The sequence below is a fragment of the Mus caroli genome, unplaced genomic scaffold, assembly GCF_978045245.1.
Source record: "Mus caroli unplaced genomic scaffold, Mus_caroli_1 scaffold_19, whole genome shotgun sequence".
Lineage (NCBI taxonomy): Eukaryota > Metazoa > Chordata > Mammalia > Rodentia > Muridae > Mus > Mus caroli.
This window is the reverse complement of record NW_028227274.1, coordinates 22,673,913-22,696,868: the sequence shown is the minus strand read 5'-3', so window position 1 is coordinate 22,696,868 and position 22,956 is coordinate 22,673,913. Positions and strand designations below refer to the sequence as shown.

Below are 22,956 nucleotides of genomic sequence, written 5' to 3'. Positions count from 1 at the left end.
AGCAAATGAGCTCAATATAAAAACTTCTCTGCAGGATTATAAAAAATGAACACTGCTTCATATGCAGTAGTGAGTTCTGAAATTGCATGTACCTAGTGCAAAGTATCATAGGCTGATTGAGATGGCTGTATTCTCAAATACTTTATGCATGCTTAGGAACAAGGTCATTATTTTTGTAGCTTTGTATCTAATAACTCTTCAACTATTGTAGGTATCCAGAGTGCTTGCATAGATGCTTCCACAAAGAATACCTCTTCTTAAAAAACACAATGGATGCATTTACTGTTCTTTTATTTGTGTATTTTATGTTTATATGAATGTTCAGAATCTAAAAATTATATTTTTAACTATCCTATGGCAATTAAAAAAAGCAAACTGAAGATATTGCTAATTAAAATTAAAATCATTTATGGCATTAAAAATCATTCATTTTCACAGGAAACTTGGGAACTTCTAAAAACAAGAATAAATAAACTGACTTAATAATCACTGTTATTAACCTTGCTGCCTGTACACATTAGGAGTCACATAAAGGTCTTATGTGCCAATGGATGGTTGTTTGTAACATGATTTTGGCTTCCATCTATTTTGCTTAGTGCTTACGCTGTGCTCTTAATGTAAAATGTCTAATGAGTAACTATTTCAATTGTATAAATGAAACAGCACAATAATATATTTATAGATTCCTTCACAGATCAGTTGGCTCACAATACCGTAGACCATAGCAAAAGATTATCAACCAGAATCTGTAGGTCTCAGACTGGTCTGCATTTAGTGGTGCCTGCAAAAACAGTGGCAAGTAGTGACACCCATGAACATTCACACTGCCATCTTCAAGTCCCATTGCTTTTCTCTATCTCCTGAGAAAGTGATAAAGATCCAGGATGCCACCTCTTCTACCTATTGTGAAAAGAACTTATACCTTTCAGATTTCAGCGGGTCATGGAGTTATTATTTAAAAAGAAATCACCCCCTCACCCATAATAAGTACTAGAGTGAGGTGTGCAAAGGCTCAGGTAGCAAAGAAACTTTCAATTTTCCAATCCCACTAATGCTGTCAGCTTGGAAGAAAAGTACTTTTGAAAAGTGCTTATGTAAATACTTGGAGCATAGAATCACTGCTATTCCATCCATTCATGTATATTAGTAAGTTGTAAATGTTTATACAATTTGTTACGACTGCTTATATTTAACTAGTCATAGCTACAGGATTTTTAGGAAACATCTCTGATTTCCATACTCATGCTCTGTATCATATGAACAAATGTAAGCATCTAGAGCCAAGAACATGAAGATATGTCACATGAAGATATAAATCCTAATCCAATGCTAGACCTGAGGTGAGTTGGGCAGGAGGCTTTCTTTTCCAATTTGAGTGTCTTTCATCTGAAAAGCAACAATAAAGAACAAGACACATTAGCTGTGAAGGGCCTTAATGGCCTTTCCCTTTAGGCTGGTAGCCATCCTTTGAAAGCCAGTGTTTGGGGCAGGGTGAAGAAAGGTACCTCCACGTGAAGCTCGGGAAGGCAGACGTGCTGCAGAAGGCACATAGGCCCAGGCACGATGAGTACAGGCACTGACTCCCAGGCACGACGAGTACAGACGCCAGCTATGCTGGTCTTCTCCTTACTTCTTCCCATAAAAATGAGTACTATACTCATCATGAATTTATATGTTTCAGTTAAACATTACAATTTTTAAACTTTAAATTACCAGTAACTGCATAGCCAATATCACAAACAGGACTGGAGAGTACCTGTTCCTCTTTATGGCACATCATGCTTATGTATATGGAGAGATTGCAAATGGTTATCTTGGAAATTTTGGTTAAAAAGCAATTCCTAAACAGTGCAAATAGGTTCAAGTGTGCAGGAAAATCTTCCTGGGGATCAGGTGGAGGAAAGACTTATGCATTCTAAAGCAAAGCCCTGCACTTTTTCAGTTCTCAGGGACATTTAACTCACTTAGAATTTTGAAAAGTACCAAAACAAGACACATTTTAAAATTTGAGAGTTTAGTTGCTTGAAGCAATGGTTTAGGGCAATACACTGTCCATCACAAGCTAAGGTTACAGCATTTATGCACACCCCAAAGGAACTTTACATTGATGTGCAGTTATTCCACGTTCCCTCCCCAAGTGGATCGTCACTGACTTATAACTTTCATCTATGGACTTGCTCCTTCAGGATATTCTGTGTAAGTGGAACCATAGCAACCATGCTTCAGGTCCATGCAGATACATTGTGCAACAGTACCTTGCTCCTTTCTAAGGCCACGTGTCCCACTGTGTGGACACATGGCATTTTAATTGTTCATGTATCAGCTGTACACTTTTAGTACCTCCTCCTTTCAGTTACCAAGAGAAAACAGAGCTGTGAGCGTGCACATGGAGTTCCATATGGATATGTTACAGACTGGGAGTTCTGGACAATGGCGACTCAATGTTTAACTGATGATTGGACAATTATTAAAAAGGTAAAGAATTTTTGAAAACTGTAATATGGTCCTAGAAAAATACTGAAGAAAAATAACTTGTTACAACTGAAAAGAACTTAAGAGATGAGAAGCAGGCCCCTGAAGCACTCCCTCCAGCATCTTGTAACCATGCCTCTATTCATAGGCTCTGAGACCAGCTTTTATATAGCACACATATGGATGTGCTCCACAGGAAAACATACAGACACCCAAGAAACAGAAGTTTCTGTCTACAAAGAAGTCCACATATCTATAGTTAACTAAATTTTGAGTAAGGTGATAAGAAAACATATTTGAGAAAAGAAATTTTATCAATAAATGGCATCACATGTAAAACAACAAGACCAGATCCCCACCACTCACTACCTCAGTCTCAAACAGACTGAAACCTAAATGCACGACTTGCCGTAATGACAACTGCTAGTAGGAACACAGGATAAACTCTTAGGACAAGGTTATGGGCACTATTTATATTTGACACATTCCATGTGTACCTGAAATACAAGAAGAGACAGGATAAACTAAAAACCATTGTGCAGCAAAGGGAAGAAACATCAGGGTAAAGGGAAACTATATAAAGTGGAAAAAAGAGTATTTGTAAAGTATATATCTCAAAAGTATTAATATGTAGAATTATAAAGAACCAATGAAACCAACAGAAAAGAAAATTCCAAGTAGCCTGATAGTAAAAATGGGAATCATACTTAAGCAGACATTTTTCAAAAGACATTACAAATGGCAAATAGGTATATGAAACAAACAAACAAAACAAGAAAACAAAGGAAAGGAAAGAAGAAAGGAAAAATAAGAAGGGAAATAGGAAGGGAGAAGAGAGTTGACAGGCAGATGGGCTCTACAGTGCCTGTCAACTTGTAACCTTTGTCACACACACACACATTTCCTTGCTCCTTGACACTCTGACATGTGACTATTTCCTAAGGTTCAGTTTATCTCTCTCTCTCTATTTTTCCTGAACCCTTTTTTTTTTCAGAGATTAATACCTGCACTTATAAGTCTGACCCTAACACTCATGACTTCAAATTGAAATCTCTAACATTGATGTTTTTAAAGAGAATTAGATCCACTTCTTAGTCATCTATTAGAGAGCTTAGCCTGAGAACCCTCCCTGCTTAACAATCCAAGTGCTAACTATGGAAGAGGCTCTTGTGAACGTTCCGGGACACTCTCACCCACAGCATTATCTTTAAAGATGCAGCTAATTGATAAAAGAGCAAACCTATCACCGGGCTTTTATGCCAGTGATCTTCAGGATCAAGTTAGTCATCTCTCCACTGATCTGTTCTTTTTGACATCGGTCCCTCCATATCACCCAGGCTCCAAAACTTCTTACAATCTAACCTAATGTACTAGTTTATTCTTCCCTTTAATGTTCCCTTAATCTTGTAGTGACCGAGAAATATTCCTGCCCCTGGTGTCACACACAAATGTGAATTTCTGCCTCAATCTAAGAGTCCCTCCAGCTCTCACGAGGGAGAGGAGATCCCTACTCCTGGATGTTCAATGTCCTATTTTATCTTTCAGAATTTAGCTCAAATTCTATTTATAGATGTGTATCTTTTATTTTTCTATGCTTCTTACATAGCCTCTACACTCTGAATAAATTATAACATTTGTACATTTACCTTTTTTAAAAAAATGTGTATACTATTATACAACTTAATTACAACTAATAATTTTAGAAATTAACCTTTAAGAAACTATTTTACTAAGTACATTTTATGTTAAAAATTCTGCAAATAAATAAAATATCACACATACAAAGTACTGAGCCCCGAAGTCTTTACAACTTACTGAGCTTGTATAGAGTAGGAATTAGCATTCAGAACAGAAGCCCTGATGCTTCCCATTAAATTTTACACTTTCAGCACTGAAAACATTTTATTCACTTATCCACCACCAAAACAGACAGAAAAAGCTGTCCAGGAGAGAATGGAACCAGGAAGACATGGAGTGTTTTATCATCACTCTCGTCATTCTGTCACTGAGTCCTGACCCTTCTTAGAGTCCTGAAGGCAACAGCTTCCCTACGCTTCTGCTATAACCAGCAAGTGACATTTATTTGTTATCTGATGGGATCCAACCCAGCATTTCTGGATGTTAGGACAGGGTCTGAGCTACATTTCCCTCACATTTAATAAAGTGTTAGGTTAAGTAGAGTAGATGATAAAGTTTGGTTAAAGAAGTGCTTAGCATTCTATGCAGGTGCAAGAATGATGAGAAAGTTAGGAGACTACTTAATTAGAAAACAGCTACTTTATAAAAGTCTTCTTTGTTCAGTCAATAAACAAACATCCAAGGAACTAAATAATAAAAACAGGCCTGTGTACAGTCAGAGACTGAATTAAGTCAGCTCCATCTTTGTGCGGTAATTGCCTTCCAAGGGCCTGGCTCAGCTGTGCCCTATGATTTGATCTTATTGTCATTAAGGCGGTGCATATTATTTATTTTCATTCTATAGCGTTTAGACAGGAAGGCAGTGATGGAAGCTCCCTGGTCTATAATTCTTCCCACAGATAATAGAAAATAAATTGCAATTAGATTTTGGTAATTGTATATAATTAACTCAAAATGAGCTGTTAATTATAAAAAAATATGTTTTTTAACTTTCTCATTATCTCATTTATTTTACTTCCAAATTCTTAATGCCTCACTTGAGTCAGTTTGATATTTTAAATACACAGAGTACTTTTAATACTCAGATAATTTAAATTTCCAAATAAACAAAATAAAGCTTACAATTAAATTTTATCTGGGGAGTTCTTTTATTAATGTCAAAGAGCTTGCGAGGTAGAAAGAAGGTCATTCTCATAATAGTTCACGGTTATGTCTTCTCAAAGCAGCAGGCATTCTAGCTCTGATGCTACCACACCGGCTGCTCAAGGCAGTACAATCATCTCCACTGCCTCAGCTCTACCATTATCTGCATACATGGAGGCAAAACCCACTTCCAGAAGCAATGGAATCCTGGTGAACTTACTGTCTTTTTCATTTTAAATTCCAGTTTATATTTAAAAATTTAAGAGCTACTAAGTGAGAATTCTTGGCTTTCCAATGACTATGATGCTGTTAAAGCAGTTACCAAAGCTGCTTGTAATTCTTATATTAATACTTTAAGTCTATATTTTCATCATCATAGACATAGTAGGAAATATGGAAAAAGGTATAATTTTACCTTACTATCTTCTCAGTTTAAAATCTAAGAGCATATACATCCTAAGTTCTGGAAGCCCTGCTTAGAACTTGTCCAGATCTTCACTGCAGCACTATCACAGTATCCATATCTAAAGCTGACAACCAGTATGTCAATTTTCAGAAATGAAACATGGGAATCTGAATAGCTACAAACACTCAGGGGAGAATTAGCATGGTTGTATCAGATATCTGTATGGCAAAGGCTATAATATCTGACACCAACAACTCACAGGAGGAAGGTTTATTTTTGCTCACAGTTTCAGGTTCATGGATACCAGAATGTATGCCAGAGCTGTCTTTTCCTTTTAAAAATTCATTTAATATTAACATTGTCATTACAGATGACAGCAGACCAGGACCCACAGAGCACTGCAGGAACCAGATGCTGGGTAGAACCTGTTAGTAACTTACTGCTGACATGTGGGCCCACTTCTTAAAGCCTGCCAAATGGTGATGGAAAAAGGGTTCAAAGCACAAGTCTCTGGAGGTACAATTCAGATTCAAACATATCAATTTTTCAAGTATAATTTACAATAATAAATTATTCAAAGTATCTTGTAAAAATAACTTCAGGCCCACCAACTTCATTTTGGAGGACTTTATCTGTTAAAAAAGCACTAGAATACTGAGTAGACTGCTTTTGATAGGATGGCCATTTTATTACATTAATCCTACTGATCCATGAGCATGCTACATTTTTTTTTTTAATCAGAACAGTAGTATTTAGGTTTCCCATAGACCCTGGCCTGTCTAGTCTCAGGTTCTCGACTACCCTGGCGCTGTCAGAGATGGATTACATCTCACAGAGTGTGTCTTAAATCAAATCCGATATTGGCTGGCCCTGCAAATGCTGCCACACTGATGTGAGGTCATTGTATTCTCTCCCTGATTGATTCCCCAGTCCGTATCTGCTGTAATAGTTTCCTGGCGGAAGTTAGTAAGGTCACATGTACATTATCACTTCACCCACAAATAAAGATACTTTCATTTCCCTTCCTATCTGTGCAACTAACTAATGTCTGATTTGATTTAAGACCTACTCCATGAAGCCTGGCAGTGGTGGCGCACGCCTTTAATCCCAGCCCTTGGGAGGCAGAGACAGGAGGATTTCTGAGTTCAAGGCCAGTCTGGTCTACAGAGTGAGTTCCAGGACAGCCATAGCTATACAGTGAAACCATGTCTCGAAAAATAAAACAAAACAAAACAAACACACAAAAAAAGACCCAGTCCATGAGATGGTACCCTCCCTGACACTGCTAGATTAGCCAAGAACCTGAAACTAGATAGGTCTGGGACCAATGGGAGACCTCAATACTACCATTCTGGTAAAGGAATGTAGCAATAAGATGATTCCTAATGACATCCTACTCTTTCATCGTTCACCATCAGAGAAGTTTTCTTCTGAAGCAGATGGGAAAAGAAACAAACACCCACAGCCAGACAATCTGCAAAGAATGAGAGACCTTCCTTGGGACACTCAGCCCTATACCAGATGTCAACATCAAATCCCTCTCCTCAGAGTTCAGAGAACTCTGTGGAAGAGAAGGCAGGAAGAGTATAAGAGACAGGGAATTGAAGATAACAAGGGATCAAAAGGCCTGCAAGACACAACAGAGCTGGCACATGTATGAACTCACAGGAATTGTGGAAGCATGTTAGGGACCTGCATGGGTCTGTACCAGATCAGGGCCCTAGAACTGAAAGAAGTGGGCATGCTCCCATCTCTAATCCAGAAGCTATCTCTAATTGCTTTTCTCCTAGGGAGTATCACGGGGAAAACAAGCCATGCCTACCAGTAAATGGCCAATACAAAATGAACTCAACAGCATGGAGGCTCTTTGTCTTGCAATATTAAGTAAGGTCATTTTTTATTATGTTATATTTTGCTTTTTCTTTCTACTTTACATATTTTTCCTTTCTTTCAGTCATATGTATATGAATATAATACATATTATATATTATAAAGTTATATATATATCTATATCTTACAGTTTGGGTTTTTATAGGATTCCTGAGTGTGCAAACATGTGTGTCCCTGCATTTATATTTATTTTTTGTGCTTTTACTTTGGCTGTTTTTCTAGTTTGTTTGTTTGTTTGTTTTGGTCATACTCTGATTTGTTTATTATTTATCTTATTTATTATTATTCCTTAGATACTTGTTTTCTAACAAGAGACAGAAAGGCTGTGATCAGGATGGAAGGGTAGGTAGGTAGGTACTGGGAGGAGTAGGGGGGAAGGGAAATGGTAATCAGAATATAATGTATGAAAAGAAATCTATTTCCAGTAAAAGAACATACATTCCATCATGCCTACCATATTAATGTGTGCAGTACTAAAGGACATGAAATAACATGAAAGTTTGGTGATTGAAACTTACTAGGTAAGCAGCCTATATATATATACATACCATGGACTGTTATGTGTCATAATAAATAAGTAATTAGAATTTGTAGTAGTAGTCTAATCATACGTTAAGAATTGACCACAAAGTAGTTGGAATAGATAAAATGAATTTATTCCTTTACAATTTTATGAGTCAGAAGTCTGCCCGGGTTTCACTCTGGTAATGCCCCAGCATCAGCAGGGCTGTTTCCTTGCTCACTGTGCATCCTATTTCTTTAATGACTGTCAGATAAGGTCTGTTCTTATTCTTCTACTTGTATTCCTTGGCTTGAAACCAGCAACAGCAGGTCAAGTCACTTTCATATTTATAATCTCTCATCTTCTTTTTATACATTATGGCTGAACCAGCACACACGGAGAGACTCCAATAATTAGACTGGGCCCATTAAGAGAATCTAGAATAACCTTCCCATGCCAGGTTTTATCATTTAATTGTACCTACAAACCTCTTTGCAAGGTGAAGCAACAGATTAAGAGGTTCTAGTTCATGAGCACGAACAGCTTTGGGGGAGCATTATTCTTTAAAAAATATTTCTTATTTTATTTTAAATTATCTTTAAAAATTAAAAGAATTGTTGCATGCATGTTTATTTATAGAGGGTGTGCATGCCACAGTGCATGTGTGAAGGTCAGAAGACAACTTTCCGAAGTCAGTTCTTTCCTTCCACCACGCAGAGTCCCTGAGGTGGACCTCACTTCATCAGTCTTGGCAGCAAGCACCTTTATGAGCAAGGCCATCTCACTAGTAGCTTATAGGAGAGAATTATTCTGCCGACTACAGCTGTACATCTAAAAACGTGATAATAATTAAGTACTATGTGGGTGGGGAATCTAGTTTGTTCAGATTGATATGAGGTGTATACATGTGCTTATGTCTATAAGCATGAAGAAAGGTTTACAAAGCTACATATCAAGGTACCAATAATTGATTCAACCAAAACAGTCAGGATAGAGATTCAGATACAAAACAAAAAAGACTGGTATGTTCTTGATATGTCTTATTTTAATTTTTTGTAAGAGAATGTCTTACTATTTGTAAGATAAAAAGAAATTTTAAATTTTAATGAAGGTTAAAATATTTGAACATTTATGATTTGATTTGAATATTTGATAAATTTGAAGCAAAAATATTACTATATAAAGCATACTGATCTATCAGATATAAAAGTTATATAAGATTACACCTAGATGGTAAGATTCCAGGTATCTTTTATTTTCTTGTTTTGACTTGCTAGCATTTTAAAGTTTTTTTTTTTATGAGAAGAATAAGCAATAGAGTATAGGTATAGATACATATGAAATTATACATATATTTAAAATTAAAAAGTAATAAAAAAGGCTGGGAATGGTGGCCCACACTCTTAATCTCAGCAACTGGGAGGGAGGCATAGGCAGACTAACTTCTGTGAGTTTCTGTCTAGCTTGTCTACAACATAGTTAAGTTTTGTCAGGTCAGCCAAAGCTGCACAGTGAGACCCCTCCTCCAAAGAAAGTAATAAAAAATTATTATATAGCAACTAAAAGCAGCAATGCCCCTACATAAAGAGGAAATACAAAGTACTAATTAATATAAACAAATGCTCAACTTATTTGAATATTGGGAAACTGCTAATTACAATAAGATTCTCTTTCCATTTATTAAGTTGCCAAGTGATGCTTAAGTACTCAAATCAACATTAGAAAACCAATTTCCTTGCCTGACTGAAAACATAACTCTGTCCCTTTCTGAAGCTCCTCTGAGAGAACAGTGTGAATGAGAATGTACAGCCTTTCAGACTATACAAATGTGACATTAGGTAGATGATGTCACAAAGTTCACAAGTCTGAAAAGCAGATATATGCATTAAATTCAATTAGAAAAAAAAAAACGTGCTATGAGTGGGGAAGAAGACGGGATGAACCCTGCCAGAGAACTCCTGAAAGGTTTAGGGTAGGCCGGAATATAGCAAAAGTGAAAAATGGCTGGCTGGAAGTGGGCTTAGCTTTAAACCACCAAGCTGCCCTTGACTCTCTGTCCCCAGCTAGCATTAAAGACTGGAGCTTCACCTCCAGAAGGTGGAAAAGTGACTGCTGACTGGGGAGATAGATGGCTCAGTGGGTAAAATGTTTGCCTGGTTTGATCCTTAGCACCATTGAAAAATCAAAAAGCATAAACAAGAAAACTGACAAAGAAAAGGCAATCCCCCAATAGGCACAGTGCCACATACTTGTAATTCCAGCACTGGGGAGGTGGAGATAGGTACATCACAAACTGGCCAGCCTGTTTGTCCACCCAGAGATGTGCTGTCTCAAAAATCAAGGGAAGCGGGAGGTGGGCCTGGAAGGAGATACCGGGGAGGATGGGAGGGTGAATATGATATTTTATGAATATATATTTTATGAATTTCATGATAATCACAAGAAATTCATAAAAATAGTATACTAACAATAGGTAGATGACAGCCAAGGAATGATGAGCCCAAGGTTTTCCTTCAGCTTCTACATGCATGCACACACATGAACATGCATACATGTACATATAAGGATGGCTCTACACTTGGGTGTTGGGGGTAGAAAGCTATACAGTTTAAAGGGGGAATAGGAGAAAGCTACATAGTACTGCTAATGGGCCTTTTCTTCCTTCGCAATGCTCCTCACACGGCCAGCTGGTAGGTTTTGGATCTCAAGTGTTCTGAGGAATTCCTGGTTGGAGGTGTGGCCTTTAGGAGATGAGCACAGAACACAGCACTGAAGATACACTCGTGAAGGGGGCACTGGAACATTGGTACCTTTCATTCTCTGCTTCCCAGCTATCAAGAAGTAAACAACTATAATTTTTATAGTTCTACCAAGTGTTCTCTGCATCAATATTCTGACTCACCACACACCTAGAAACAATAGAGCCTACTCACCAGACTGAAATCTCTGAAGTAAAAAGAATCCTCTCATCTGTTTGAGTTTTGTTATTAGTAATAAAATTATGACTAACAGCAGCCTAGCTCATAATAAGCACCCATCCAATTTTCCCCAGCAAGCCATACAATTTATGCTTAGAATTGACTACCCAAGAGAAAAGACCTATGGGCAGAAAGAGGTTGGAGTCCCCATGGCTTCTGCCTAACCACAGGAACCCATGAGTTCACAAGCCTTGTTGACACACATCAGAAGCTTTTAAAAGCTGTTTTCTAAGCTTTTGCTTAGAAATAATATTGACTTATTAGACATTTGTGGACAAAACAAACTTGAACTTGTTGAAAACAGAATAATATATCAGGAACGGAAGCAGCTTCAAAGCCTGCTATAAATATTTTCAGTTATGAGAAATATGACACGTATAAAAACCAAGAATGGGTGAATATTTTTTAAAGGCACATTTGAAGAATACTGGTTCTCTGGCATTAAAAATTATAGCAATAATAAAATTCAATAGAAGCACTGATAGATAAAACTCAGAAAGTTTCTTAGAAACTAGAAGGGAAAGAAGAGTAGTAAAAATAGGAGAAGAGGAGAAAAGGAAATGAAAGAGGATTCCAAGGAAGTCAGAATCTGAATTTCAACTCAGGTTGCAGGAAGAGACCATACAAAAAGAGATCGGATGGACTGCAAAAATACATTTCCATAGATTGAAGAAAGTTTCCCAGTCATAGCAGTATACTGATTACTCAGTATAAAATAGGTGCTTAAGAGGCTAGTTAATGTACAGTATCACTAATGTTTATGATAATTCACAGAAAGACAAGGTCTAAATACTTTTCATAGAGAATGAATCACAGAAAGATCAGTAATCAGACTGTACCAACTTTAAAATGGCAGCAAACATAAAACAGATTCATAAAGAGATATTGGGGCGTACAGTAGCTTTACAATAAATATTTGCTGATTAAGATAACATGGTTTTAGAAAGTATTAAATAATACCAGAAAATATTGAGAAAATAAAATTGTGTATAAGCATAATCTTTACTACTCACTACAGAGCATACAATAATTATGAAGAAAAATTAAAAAAGGGTTTAGAGATTGTCTCCAAGAGGTAGGATTGTGAATGATTTTTATGCTTTTCAATTTTTTCAGAATTGTATAATGAGAATGTATTTATGCAGTTTTAAGTGATCAAGACAGTAATAAGAGCTGGGCATGTTCATACACAAGACCTGTGTATCCTCACGGAAGAGGTAGGAGGAACAGAGCACCAAGGCCAATCTTGGTCGTACAGTGAGCCTGAGACAGATGAGACCCTGCTTCAAAAATATCACCATTATTAACAGTTAAAATAATTTAATGATAAACAAGGCACTATAAATTATTATCAGATACATAATAAATATGTATATCCTTAATATTTTTGTCTTCTCCAACCCATAGGTTTACCTTGGTCCGGAGACACTCCCATTCACATCCAGATGAGGTTTAGGAGACTCTTTATCGGCAACCAGCTCTCGAGATTTAAACATAGCTTGAGTTCTTAACCTGTAAAAATAAATTTAAGAATTACTAATCCTGAGGCACCTGAGAGGCTGAATAGTAATCCTTGGAAGCCAGGCTCCTCGAGATTGCCTATTACAAGTCAGCTGTTAAACATGAGTGCATAGGCTGGTGGTTGTCAGTGAGTGTGCACAGGCACACACACACACACACACACACACGCACTTCCTAATGACATGTTAAGTAAGCACATCAATTTATAGGACTTTAGATTTCCTTTACAGAAGTATGTGTGAAGATCAAGCTAGTTAGAACATAATTTAAAAATTCAGAATTATAAATGTTTTAGGAGCATTTTATCTCAATTCTAGAAGATGAACACTTTCACCTGTTCATTCTGTTTTGCTCCATGTGTTAGTTCCGTTTGTGTTAGTTACTTTTCCTGTTGCTGTGATCAAACATTAGACAAAAAAGCCTCACCATTTGACAATAGAGTTCATCACAGCTTGAGGCAACCTGTCACGCTGCATTTGCAGACAGGAAACAGGAAGAGATGAATGCTGGACTTCAGCTATTTCCCCTTTTTTCTATAATCTAGGATCCAAGCTCAGGGAACCATGGTCAGCGAACCTGATCAGGTAATCCCACCCAGACATGCCTGGGGGCTTACTCAAGTGCTTCTGGATCCTGTCAAATTACCAGTCAGCATTAACCATCACAATTCTCATCACTGCTACAAAGTACCCGAGTAAACAAATTAATGGAGGAAGGATTTATTTGACTCATGGCTTATGGTAGGTTGGCTCTATTTCTGTGGGCCTGAGGTAAGGCAAAAGACCACAGCAGAGGAAGGCTGCTCACCTCAGGCGAGCATGGAAGCACAGAGACAGGAAATACCTATCAAAACCACACATGTGTGAGCTATTCCTCTATAGAGGTCTGCCTTGAAGTTTTTACATGTCATAATAATGCCACAAATGATGACTTATCTAGAGTTTAACTGGAATACATCAACTCATTGATGAATTAATGGATTATTCCATTGAATCAATTACTTAATTATTCCAGTGCCCTCATGATTCAATCATTTCCCTTAAACTCCATCTCTCAGCGCTGTACTTGTGAGCAAGCTTTCAACATGCAGGCTTTTGAAGAAACACTTCAATATAAGACATTCAAGTTACCATGGGCTAAATAAAGACTCTTATAACTCTCAAGTATTATTGACCCTATAAAACATAAACTTATGAGGTAATTAACTTCTCATACTGACACTTCAAAAAGCTAGGAGATCATTGACCAACATTTTCTTATGCCACAGACATAAAAATCTAGGTGTCCTGGTTATTTTCTTTTGTCAATTTGACATAAACTAGAGTCATTTGGAAAAAGAGAACCTCTCTTGAGAAAACGACAATACCAGATTGGCCTGTGTACACTTTCTTACTGATTGATAAGGAAGGGTCCAGCTCTGTATGGGCTGTGCTACTCTGAATTGATTGGGTGTTGTAAGAAAGAAGGCTAAGAAAACCACAGGAAGAAAGAGAGAAAGCAGTTTCTCCACAGATTCCTGTCTGGCTTAATTTTTGCCCTGACCTTCCTCAGTGATAGATTCTAACATGGAAATGTAAGATGAAATAAATCCTTTCTTGCCCAACTTGCTTTTTGCTCAACATGTTTTATCACAGCAATGGAAACTCTGGCATCTACTAAGAGTAGTTAAGACCATACTCACAGGTACTGAGAAAGGAAAGCAGTTGAAAGCATCAGTACAAAAACTGTATATCTAGAGTATGTGAGTCAATCCCTGATACCAAATATGTGATATTTAATATCTATTCCCTCAGTTTTTTAGAATGTACAAGCATATTCTTTAGCTATGAAATCAAACTATGAAGTAATAAAAATACCATGACCATAGTATTTCTCACTGTCAAAAGATATTCTTTTAATTGTAATGAACTACAATAGTGACATCCAAAGAGATAGAATTTACTTATAATTATTTTGTAGCGACATGCAAGTTGTTAGGTAAATGCAGGTGTAAAACGTAGTATCAGGCAATTATGAGAAAAGAGTATGAAAAATAGTAAAAGCAGTAGTCAGAATAGTCTCTCCAGCAAGAGCAGGAAGGATGCTGCTGTTGACAGTAGCAGCAACCCTTGTGGCATGCATCTTACATATAATATTACACGGGTCCTCACACACACTCCAGGAAATAACTACTTTATTATATGTATTTACAGAGAAAAGTAGGCAAGCCCAGGAACAAAACTTGACCAAGGTGATAGGTTTGAAAGTAGTGAGAGCGGTACATTTTCTTATACCTAGTTATATTGTATGTATATTATACATGCTGGAGACGAAGACAGATATTTATAGATAGCCTAGCACTATTTTACTCTTACTCCCAAAGGAACTTATGGTAGTTCTTGACACAGCAATCAGTAGTATTTTGGATAAATCTTCTTTGATCAACTTAGAAAGGATTCACAAAGCAAGACTTCCTAAAAGTACAGAGTATGTAATCTCAAGGCAGCAGAATCAATTATTAATCAGAATTTAAGAAAGTGTTAATGCCTTCCCAAATTCATTTCTGTAAAAAAGACTCATCCCCAAACTTACAACTTTAGCTTTATGTTACTCATTTGTTTTCCAATATATTTCCCAAATATCTTAATGTCCTGTACTCAAGTAGCATTAATTTATTATTGTAATTGAAGTGAGTTATCTGACCACTTAAATTATAAATTTAGTAAAGATATAAAATAATTTATGTTCTAAGTGCATAAAACACTGAGATAGGTCAGGTTTTATTCATCTAAGTATTCCTCCCACATAGTTATGGGCAGAAATAATAAATATTTCCTAAAACAATGAAAATTGAGCTGTTATAAGTGTATATTATACAAAAATTGCTATGGTGTTCTTTTGTATATTTTCCATAACTTAAAGAGTTAACTGAAAGAAACTAGAACTAAGTAGTGTAAATTTTAGCTATGTGGCAATGAATATATAAAGTGTAGACAACTGGAAAAGGAAAGCAAACATATTTAAATCAGAGAAGGTATGGCTTGAGTAAGAGATATGAGTGGTATATGGAAAAAAATAAAGACAAAATTTCAGAAAAAAATGTTTCTTAGGAAAAAAGGGGGCAAATGAGTACAGGGATGACTGCAAATCACAGAAAGCATTGGAAACCAGGATGATGGACAACATCTAATATAGAAAGAAATATTCATCAATTTTTAAAATTCAGAAATGTGAATAAAGTGTGGTAGAATAAAGGCACTGTATTAGAAGGATTCATTCATGGCAGATATTCTTGGTTCATGACAATATTGTGCAGATTTTCAGACAACTCTTAAGTGATAAAATTGCATAAATCTAAAAAGTAGGCCAGAGAACAAGTTGACATTCAGCCTAGAAATGTGAATTGTGATGATGTTTAAGCAGATAAATCAAGGCTCTGACTTCTGGCCTGTCCCAGTAACCAGGATAGGGCAGATGATTTACATAGGAGAAAAGTTGTAGAAGGAGAGCCACCTCTAGTTGAAAATGGCTTCAGGCTGGTGTGCTGAAAGCTATAATCACATTACTTGGGAGAAGGCAAGAGAAAACACAGATTTGGGCTAGTTGTCTTGAAAGGCCTCAATGTCTTTGTCTTAAGTGACTGTTTATCTGGGTATCTTACTTGAACTTTCTAGTTTCTTGACTTGGGAGAATTTTGTTTTCTAGTCAAAGCTCTAAACAACAAGTAAAATGGTAGAACTGTAAGGGCCAAGATTCATAGAACCAAACAGACCTTTAGCAGATGCCCAAGGCACCAGAAACCAGCACAACCAGGTCTTAAGATGGGTACTACTATACTTGGGCATTGTTTTGTGGTTTGTATATAATTACTTCACGAGTCCTGCTCAACAAGATTGAAAACATGCCATGGTAAAGCACTGTGGGTTTTCTAAGCCTGCCTATAAGAACTACCTAGGGTAATACTCACCTGTGCAACAGAATTTATTAAATCACATAATTTGAGGACAGTAATTCAGAAAACAGAGTCAACTTAAAAAGAAAATTAGAATAAAGACCCCATGGTGGAGCTCAAAGTATTTTAGAAGAGTTTTCGAAAAGAGACTAATTTTTAGAGCTTAAGAAACAAAATGTGAGAAGCCCTCTTTTGAGGAGTTGGTCAGAGCTGTCTAAAAGACTTCAAAAACATACAGTCTATTCCTGTTGTCCAAATGTTTCTAATAAGAATGTATAGAGGAGGGATGGTGGTCAGGGAGGCAACAACAAGGAGACAGAAGCATCTCCTTTAGGAAATGTGCAACTCATTGTCTTTTCAAGACAGAAAGACAACATTTTTGAATTTTAAACTTATTTATATCTGACTTACAGGTAGTTTTCTTAAATAAAACAATAAAGTGTTTGCGTCTGAATGTAAAACCACACTGAATAGTATATAACATCACAATAGCAACTCAGCCTTTGAAACACAGCTCTAAGGAGATCATAATTAAGGGACCAACAATCAGGAGTGAGGGTATATCTCAGTGGCAGAACACTAGCCTAACATGCATAAGGTCCTGGGATTGAGCCCCACCACCAATAAAAAAAGTAAAAGGGAAAGTACAGAGCAAATATGATCAACACACAGCATGTGTTTTGCTAACATGTAACATACTACCATATGCTATGAAACATATACAATGAAAACTTAACACAGTTACCTGAGAAAAAGTAACTTTTTAAATAGGAAGAAAAGGATAAATGTGGGTCTAGTTACTAGAACTAGTTATAAGGCAAGGTATGTTAGGATTTAGTAAGAATTAAATTTAAACTTAAATTTAAATTTAAATGGTTCTTATGAATTGTTTTATGTGATAGCACAAAGATATGAATGTAGGATGATGACAACTAAACCCACAAACGATTTACCTTCATCTTTAACTCTCTATAGTGACATCAAATAGAAAAGCATATGGGGTTTGAAGTCTAACAAAAGTTACCACTGCAACTTGGGAGATAGTTCTATGGGTAAAGAACTGACTGCACAACCATGAGGACTTGGGTTCAAATCCCCAGATAGGTATGATTACATTTCCTTCTAACCCTAGCTTTGAGGGTGGATAGACAGGTGGATCCAGGAGCTCAGTGAACAGCCAGCCTAGTTGAAATGGTGAGTTTCTGATTTAGTAAAGACTCTCTTATAGAAGTAAGGTAGAGAATGACAGATAAAGACACTTGACATTCTTGTCTGGCCTCCACATTCATGCTTATAGGCACAAGTACCCATGCACATACATGCATGCATATCTTCTGCAGAGGATAGGAATTTACATGTAATAATAAATGACCTGTACTCTAGCAAGTCAAGGTGCTGAAGAATCTCTATGAACTGTGTCTGTAAAGACTACCTTTTGAAATTGTATTTGTGAACCTCCAGTCAGTCCTGAAAGAACAGGTAGGACTCACCAATTGTAATCTAGTCGGGATTGGTGCAGCTGCTGCTGTTTAAGGAGAAGCTTTGTCTCTTGTTGGGCCAGGAGATGCTGAAGGCGTTCCTTTTCAATTTCCAGTTCCATTTTCTGAAGCATCAGCTGTTGCCTTCGATCTTCTGAGAGTTGTTTTTCAATGTCAGTTTCTCTGGGTTGCAGTATCATTCGATCATGCATTTGAGATGCCCAGGGAATCCTACAATGACTGCATGATTCTGGATGTGTCTTACAACATTGAGGGGCCATGTTTGTAGGGTGATAGTTCTCATGAACGTAAGCTTCACTTTCAGAGCATTTATGACCACAGTGCTGACTAGATGGAGTAGGTGGAAGGTTTGGGTATTCCTTTATCTTCAACTCTGCTTTCTCTATTGGGGCTGCATTTATTAGTCTTCTCCCCGGAGATTCATAAGTACACGTTCTGGTTTTTGTTGACATCCTCTCTAAATCTTCTTTGGGATGATGAAGCGTTATTGGCCTCAAGGAATTATTCCTTAATTCTGTAATGGATTCTGATGCTGAGACCTGGTTTGCTGACTTAGGCCTAGCCTTGGTCTGACCGTAGTTTTGTGGTCTGGCTACACTCAGAAAGGAACCATCCAGGTCCATCAATGAACACTGGGGAGTGTTTTTCTTCTTGGTTATCTAAGAGAAAACACATAAAAAACAACTTCTGGTTTTGGGTTTTCAGAAATCAAATATATTATATTCACTAAAATAAAACTCTTTTATTTCCTTTTCTTAAATATTATAGTATCCACACCGTCAATGTTTATAAAGCAACATCCATTTTCAAACAATCTATCTTTCAGCAAAGCTATAGGGGGATAAGAAATATCCTCCATTTTGAGTATGCAAATCTTGATGATTTTAGGAGTACAAATTCTGAAGGTTACATAAAACCAACTTTAAGATGCAAATATATAAAATATTAATATCTAAAAATGTCTATTTTTGAATATTGAGCCAAAAAATCCATGCAGTCATCTTAAATATTCTTTGACTGGTCATTACACAGAACAAGATTTGATGTAAAGCACTTCACATTATTCTGCATAGCTGCTGATAGATTAGTTTTTATAAATAACTTCAGAAAACACAGATAAAACCAACTACTTCCAAATACATAATTCTAATAAAAAGCAGTTGTTTAAATATAAAATATTTAATTTCAGCTGCAAACAAGTGATTTTCAGTTAAACTATTCAAGTGGTGATAGTCTAGTAGAACTCAGGCAGAAAGGAAGCAGTTGTAAATTTGAGCTGCAAGGTCAAGAAGTAAGCTTTTCCAACACTGTGGCTGTGAACCTGTTCTATGGGGAGAGTGAAACTTTGTCTGCGTCAATTATTCTTAAACCTGAGGCGGATATGATTTACATGAAGGGCTTGCTAAGCATGAGAGGCTGGTTTCAACCACAGAGTTTCCAACTCTGCCTGTAAGTGTCAGCTCACTTACATCTCTAGGAGGTTTTCAGGTTATGGAGATGTTCATGTGGGATCATGCTTTGAAAACTGCTGGTCTAGATATGGAATCTGACTGTTGGCTTTGGCCTTAGAAGGCTGAGTTTGCATTATCTCAGCTCTGAACATGTTTGATTTACCATAAGCAAGCAGGTTTTTCTCTCAGTGCCTTTCAGAAACCTGCTGTATCTAAATTCTAGGCTTCCCAAGTTGAAATATTTTAGTTTCATGAGAGTGTTGAGTATACTACAGATGGGCAGCTTGTTTATAGTGTTGGATAGTTGGGATTAACAAACATTAGGAAAGTAAGTTAATGCAGAAGAATATTTTAATTAATTAAGCTTAATTAATTAAATAAATTGATTGATTAACTTAACATTTCAACAATTTTGCCCTCCCAGTACTTCCCAGTCCTCCCATGGATATCAACTAGCCCTGGCATATCAAGTTGTAGTAGGACTAGGTGCACCCTCTCCTATTGAGGCTAGATGAGGCAGCCCAGTAGGAAGAAAGGATCCCAAAGGCAGGTAACAGACTCAGAGACAAACCCTGCTCCCACTGTTAGGAGTCCCACTTGAAGACCAAGCTGTACAACTGTAACATATGTGCAGAGGGCCTAGGTCAGCTCCATGTAGGCTCCATGGTCAGTGGTTCAGTCTCTGGGAGCCTCTATGAGTTCAGGTTCATTGATTCTGTAGGTTTTCTTGTGGTGTCCTTGACCCCTTTGACTTCTACAATTCTTCTTCCCTCTTCTGAAGGACTCTGCCTAATGTTTGGCTGTGAGTCTCTACATCTGTTTCCACCAGTTGCTGGGTGAAACCTCTCTGATGATGATCATGCTAGGATCCTGTGAAGGCTAAAATGCACAAATCATCTACCTCTGGAGAAACCACATTGCTTAACACAGACTTCACTGAAAGATGAACACTAAGTGCCAAGGAAACACTAAGCAGATGTAAATGAGAATGACATTTGAAACATTCTTTATAGCTTCCACTCACACCTTCCTCTTCCTTCTGGCTTTCATTTAAAGGCCATTTACATTAACTCTTTTACTTTGTTGCCATTTCTGATCTGTATTCAAGAAAGCCACATGAGAATAAAAATCTTAATCTTTCTCCCTGCCCCTTCCTTGTCCTGAGTTATTCTATTTTGTCTAGAGCAGCTACTTTGTCCCCAGTTACTCCATACTGGATACAAATACTTAAGACAGAATGAACTGGCATCTTGTTCATAAATAATCACCATCTGTCTAGCACCAGAAAGCATAGACTGATAAATGAATTATTCATGATTATTAAAAATACCACCTTTAAGCTTACTGGACACACAAAACTAATGAATGATGCTACCACAAATCTGAATGTAGGACAACCACACCATGGTACATCAACTTGGCATTTGGTCGTGAGCCAAATTAGTGTATCTGTCATGGCTCCTGTTTAGGAGATTGTGACCCTGTCACTAACACCACCAGCTTCAAAGTTGTCCAGATTCCTCAACCAGTGTGTTTGAGATGTGCTCTAAGCACAGTACCAAAAATGGCTCTGACTGGTGCCAACTCTCCATCTACTTTTTGCATTACCCATTAGTTCCTATAGACTCATTTCTTTTTCTTTTTTTTTTAATTTATTTTAATTTTTTACACTCCATATTCCATTCCCTGCCACCCCAACTTCTGATTGCTTCACATCCCACACCTCCTCCCTCAACCCACCCCGTCTCCACATGAATGCCCCCACCCTCCACCCCATCTGACCTCTAAACTCCCTGGGGCCTTCACTCCCTTAAGGGTTAGGTGGTCATCTCTGAATGAACACAGTCCCAGAAGTCCTCTTCTGTATGTGTGTTGGGCGGCCTCAAATCAGCTGGTGTATGCTGTTTGTTTGGTGGTCCAGTGTTTGAGAGATCTTGTGGGTCCAGATTAACTGAGACTGCTTGTCCTCCTACAGGATTGCCCTTCTCCTCAGCTTCTTTCAGCCTTTCCTAATTCAAGAACAGGGGTCAGCTGCTTCTGTCCATTGGTTGGGTGCAAATATCTGCATGTGACTGTTTCAGCTGCTTGTTGGATCTTTCGGAGGGCAATCATGATAGATCCCTTTTGTGAGCACTCCATAGCCTCAGTAATAGTGTCAGGCCTTGGGACCTCCCCTTGAGCTGGATCTCACTTTGGGCCTGTCACTGGAACTTCTTTTCCTCAGGCTCCTCTCAATTTTCATCCCTGTAATTCTTTCAAACAGGAACAATTATGGGCCAGAGATGTGACTGTAGGATGGCAACCCCATCCCTCATTTGATGTCCTGTCTTCCTGCTGGAGGTGGGCTCTGTAAGTTCCTGCTCCCTACTATCAGGCCTTTCATCTAAGGTCCCTCCCTTTGAGTCCTGGGAGTCTCTCTCCCAGGTCTCTGGTGCATTCTGGGAGGCACCCCCCCAACCTTCTATTTCTTGAGGTTTCCTGTTTATATTCTTTCTGCTGGCCCTCAGGGCTTTAGTTCTTTTTCCCTCACCCAATACCAGATCAGGTTCCCCTCTTCTTCCCACTGCCCCTCCATCCACTTTCCCTCCCAGGTCCCTCCCTCCCTCCCCACTTGTGATTGCTTTCTTCTCTCCCCCAAGTGGGATTGAGGCATCATCACTTGGGCACTTCAGCTTATTGAGCCTTTTGAATTCTGTGGACTGTATCGTGGGTATTCTATATTGGTTCTGTTCTGTTCTTTTCTTTTTTCTTTCTCTCTTTCTTTTTCTTCCTTCCTTCTTCCCTCCCTCCCTCTCTTTCTCTCTTTCTTTCTCTTTCACTTCCTTTTCTTTCCTTTCTCTTTCTTCCTTTCTCTTTCTTCCTTCCTTCCTTGCTTCCTTGCTTCCTTCCTTCCTTCCTCCCTCCCTCCCTCCCTCCCTCTCCCTCCTCCCTTCTCTCTTTTAAGCTCCTAGTGACTGTTTATTTCCTTGGTTTGTGGTTTCCCCTCCACCTTCAAAGTGCATCACTCTAGCTTCTGCTTTGAACATCATAGTGTCTTGTCCTCTGACTTCTTTCTTACAATTACAAAGACCATTTGGAATATAGGTACACCTATCCAGGTAACCAAAGGTCATTTCCTTATTGCACAATACCTAGTTTGAACATATGCAAAGTCCTTTGTTCATTAAATCAATATAGGCATATAAATTAATACAGGTTGCAGGATTTAGGGTATAGGTAGGTAGGTAGGTAGGTAGGTGGGTGTATGTGTGTGTGTTGAATATACACATCTTATTTTTTATTTTATTTTTAATTTAATTTTATTTGTAATTCATTTTTTACACTCTATATTCCATTCCCTGCCCTTTCCCTCCCACCCTCCAACTGCTCCACATCCCACACCTCCACCCCACAACACCCTGTCTACACATGGATGCCCCCACCCTCTACTCCATCTGACCTCTAAACTCCCTGGGGCCTCCAGTCTCTTGAGGGTTAGGTGCATCATCTCTGAATGAACACAGCCCAGAAGTCCTCTTCTGTATG

At 37.8% G+C, this 22,956-nt stretch overlaps 1 protein-coding gene across 2 annotated transcripts in view; it reads right to left on the bottom strand.

The window, feature by feature from the left end:
* The window catches only part of Kiaa1328 (KIAA1328 ortholog), a 324,609-nt gene that overhangs the window by 117,947 nt on the left and 183,706 nt on the right, over window positions 1-22,956 (bottom strand). For both annotated transcript variants that reach the window (XM_085833650.1, XM_085833651.1), the window contains 2 exons: window positions 17,972-18,639; window positions 12,443-12,541 (listed from right to left, as the gene is read on the bottom strand). In XM_085833650.1, coding sequence (XP_085689776.1) covers window positions 12,443-12,541; window positions 17,972-18,639 — 767 coding nt within the window. The remainder of the gene's footprint in view (window positions 1-12,442; window positions 12,542-17,971; window positions 18,640-22,956) is intronic.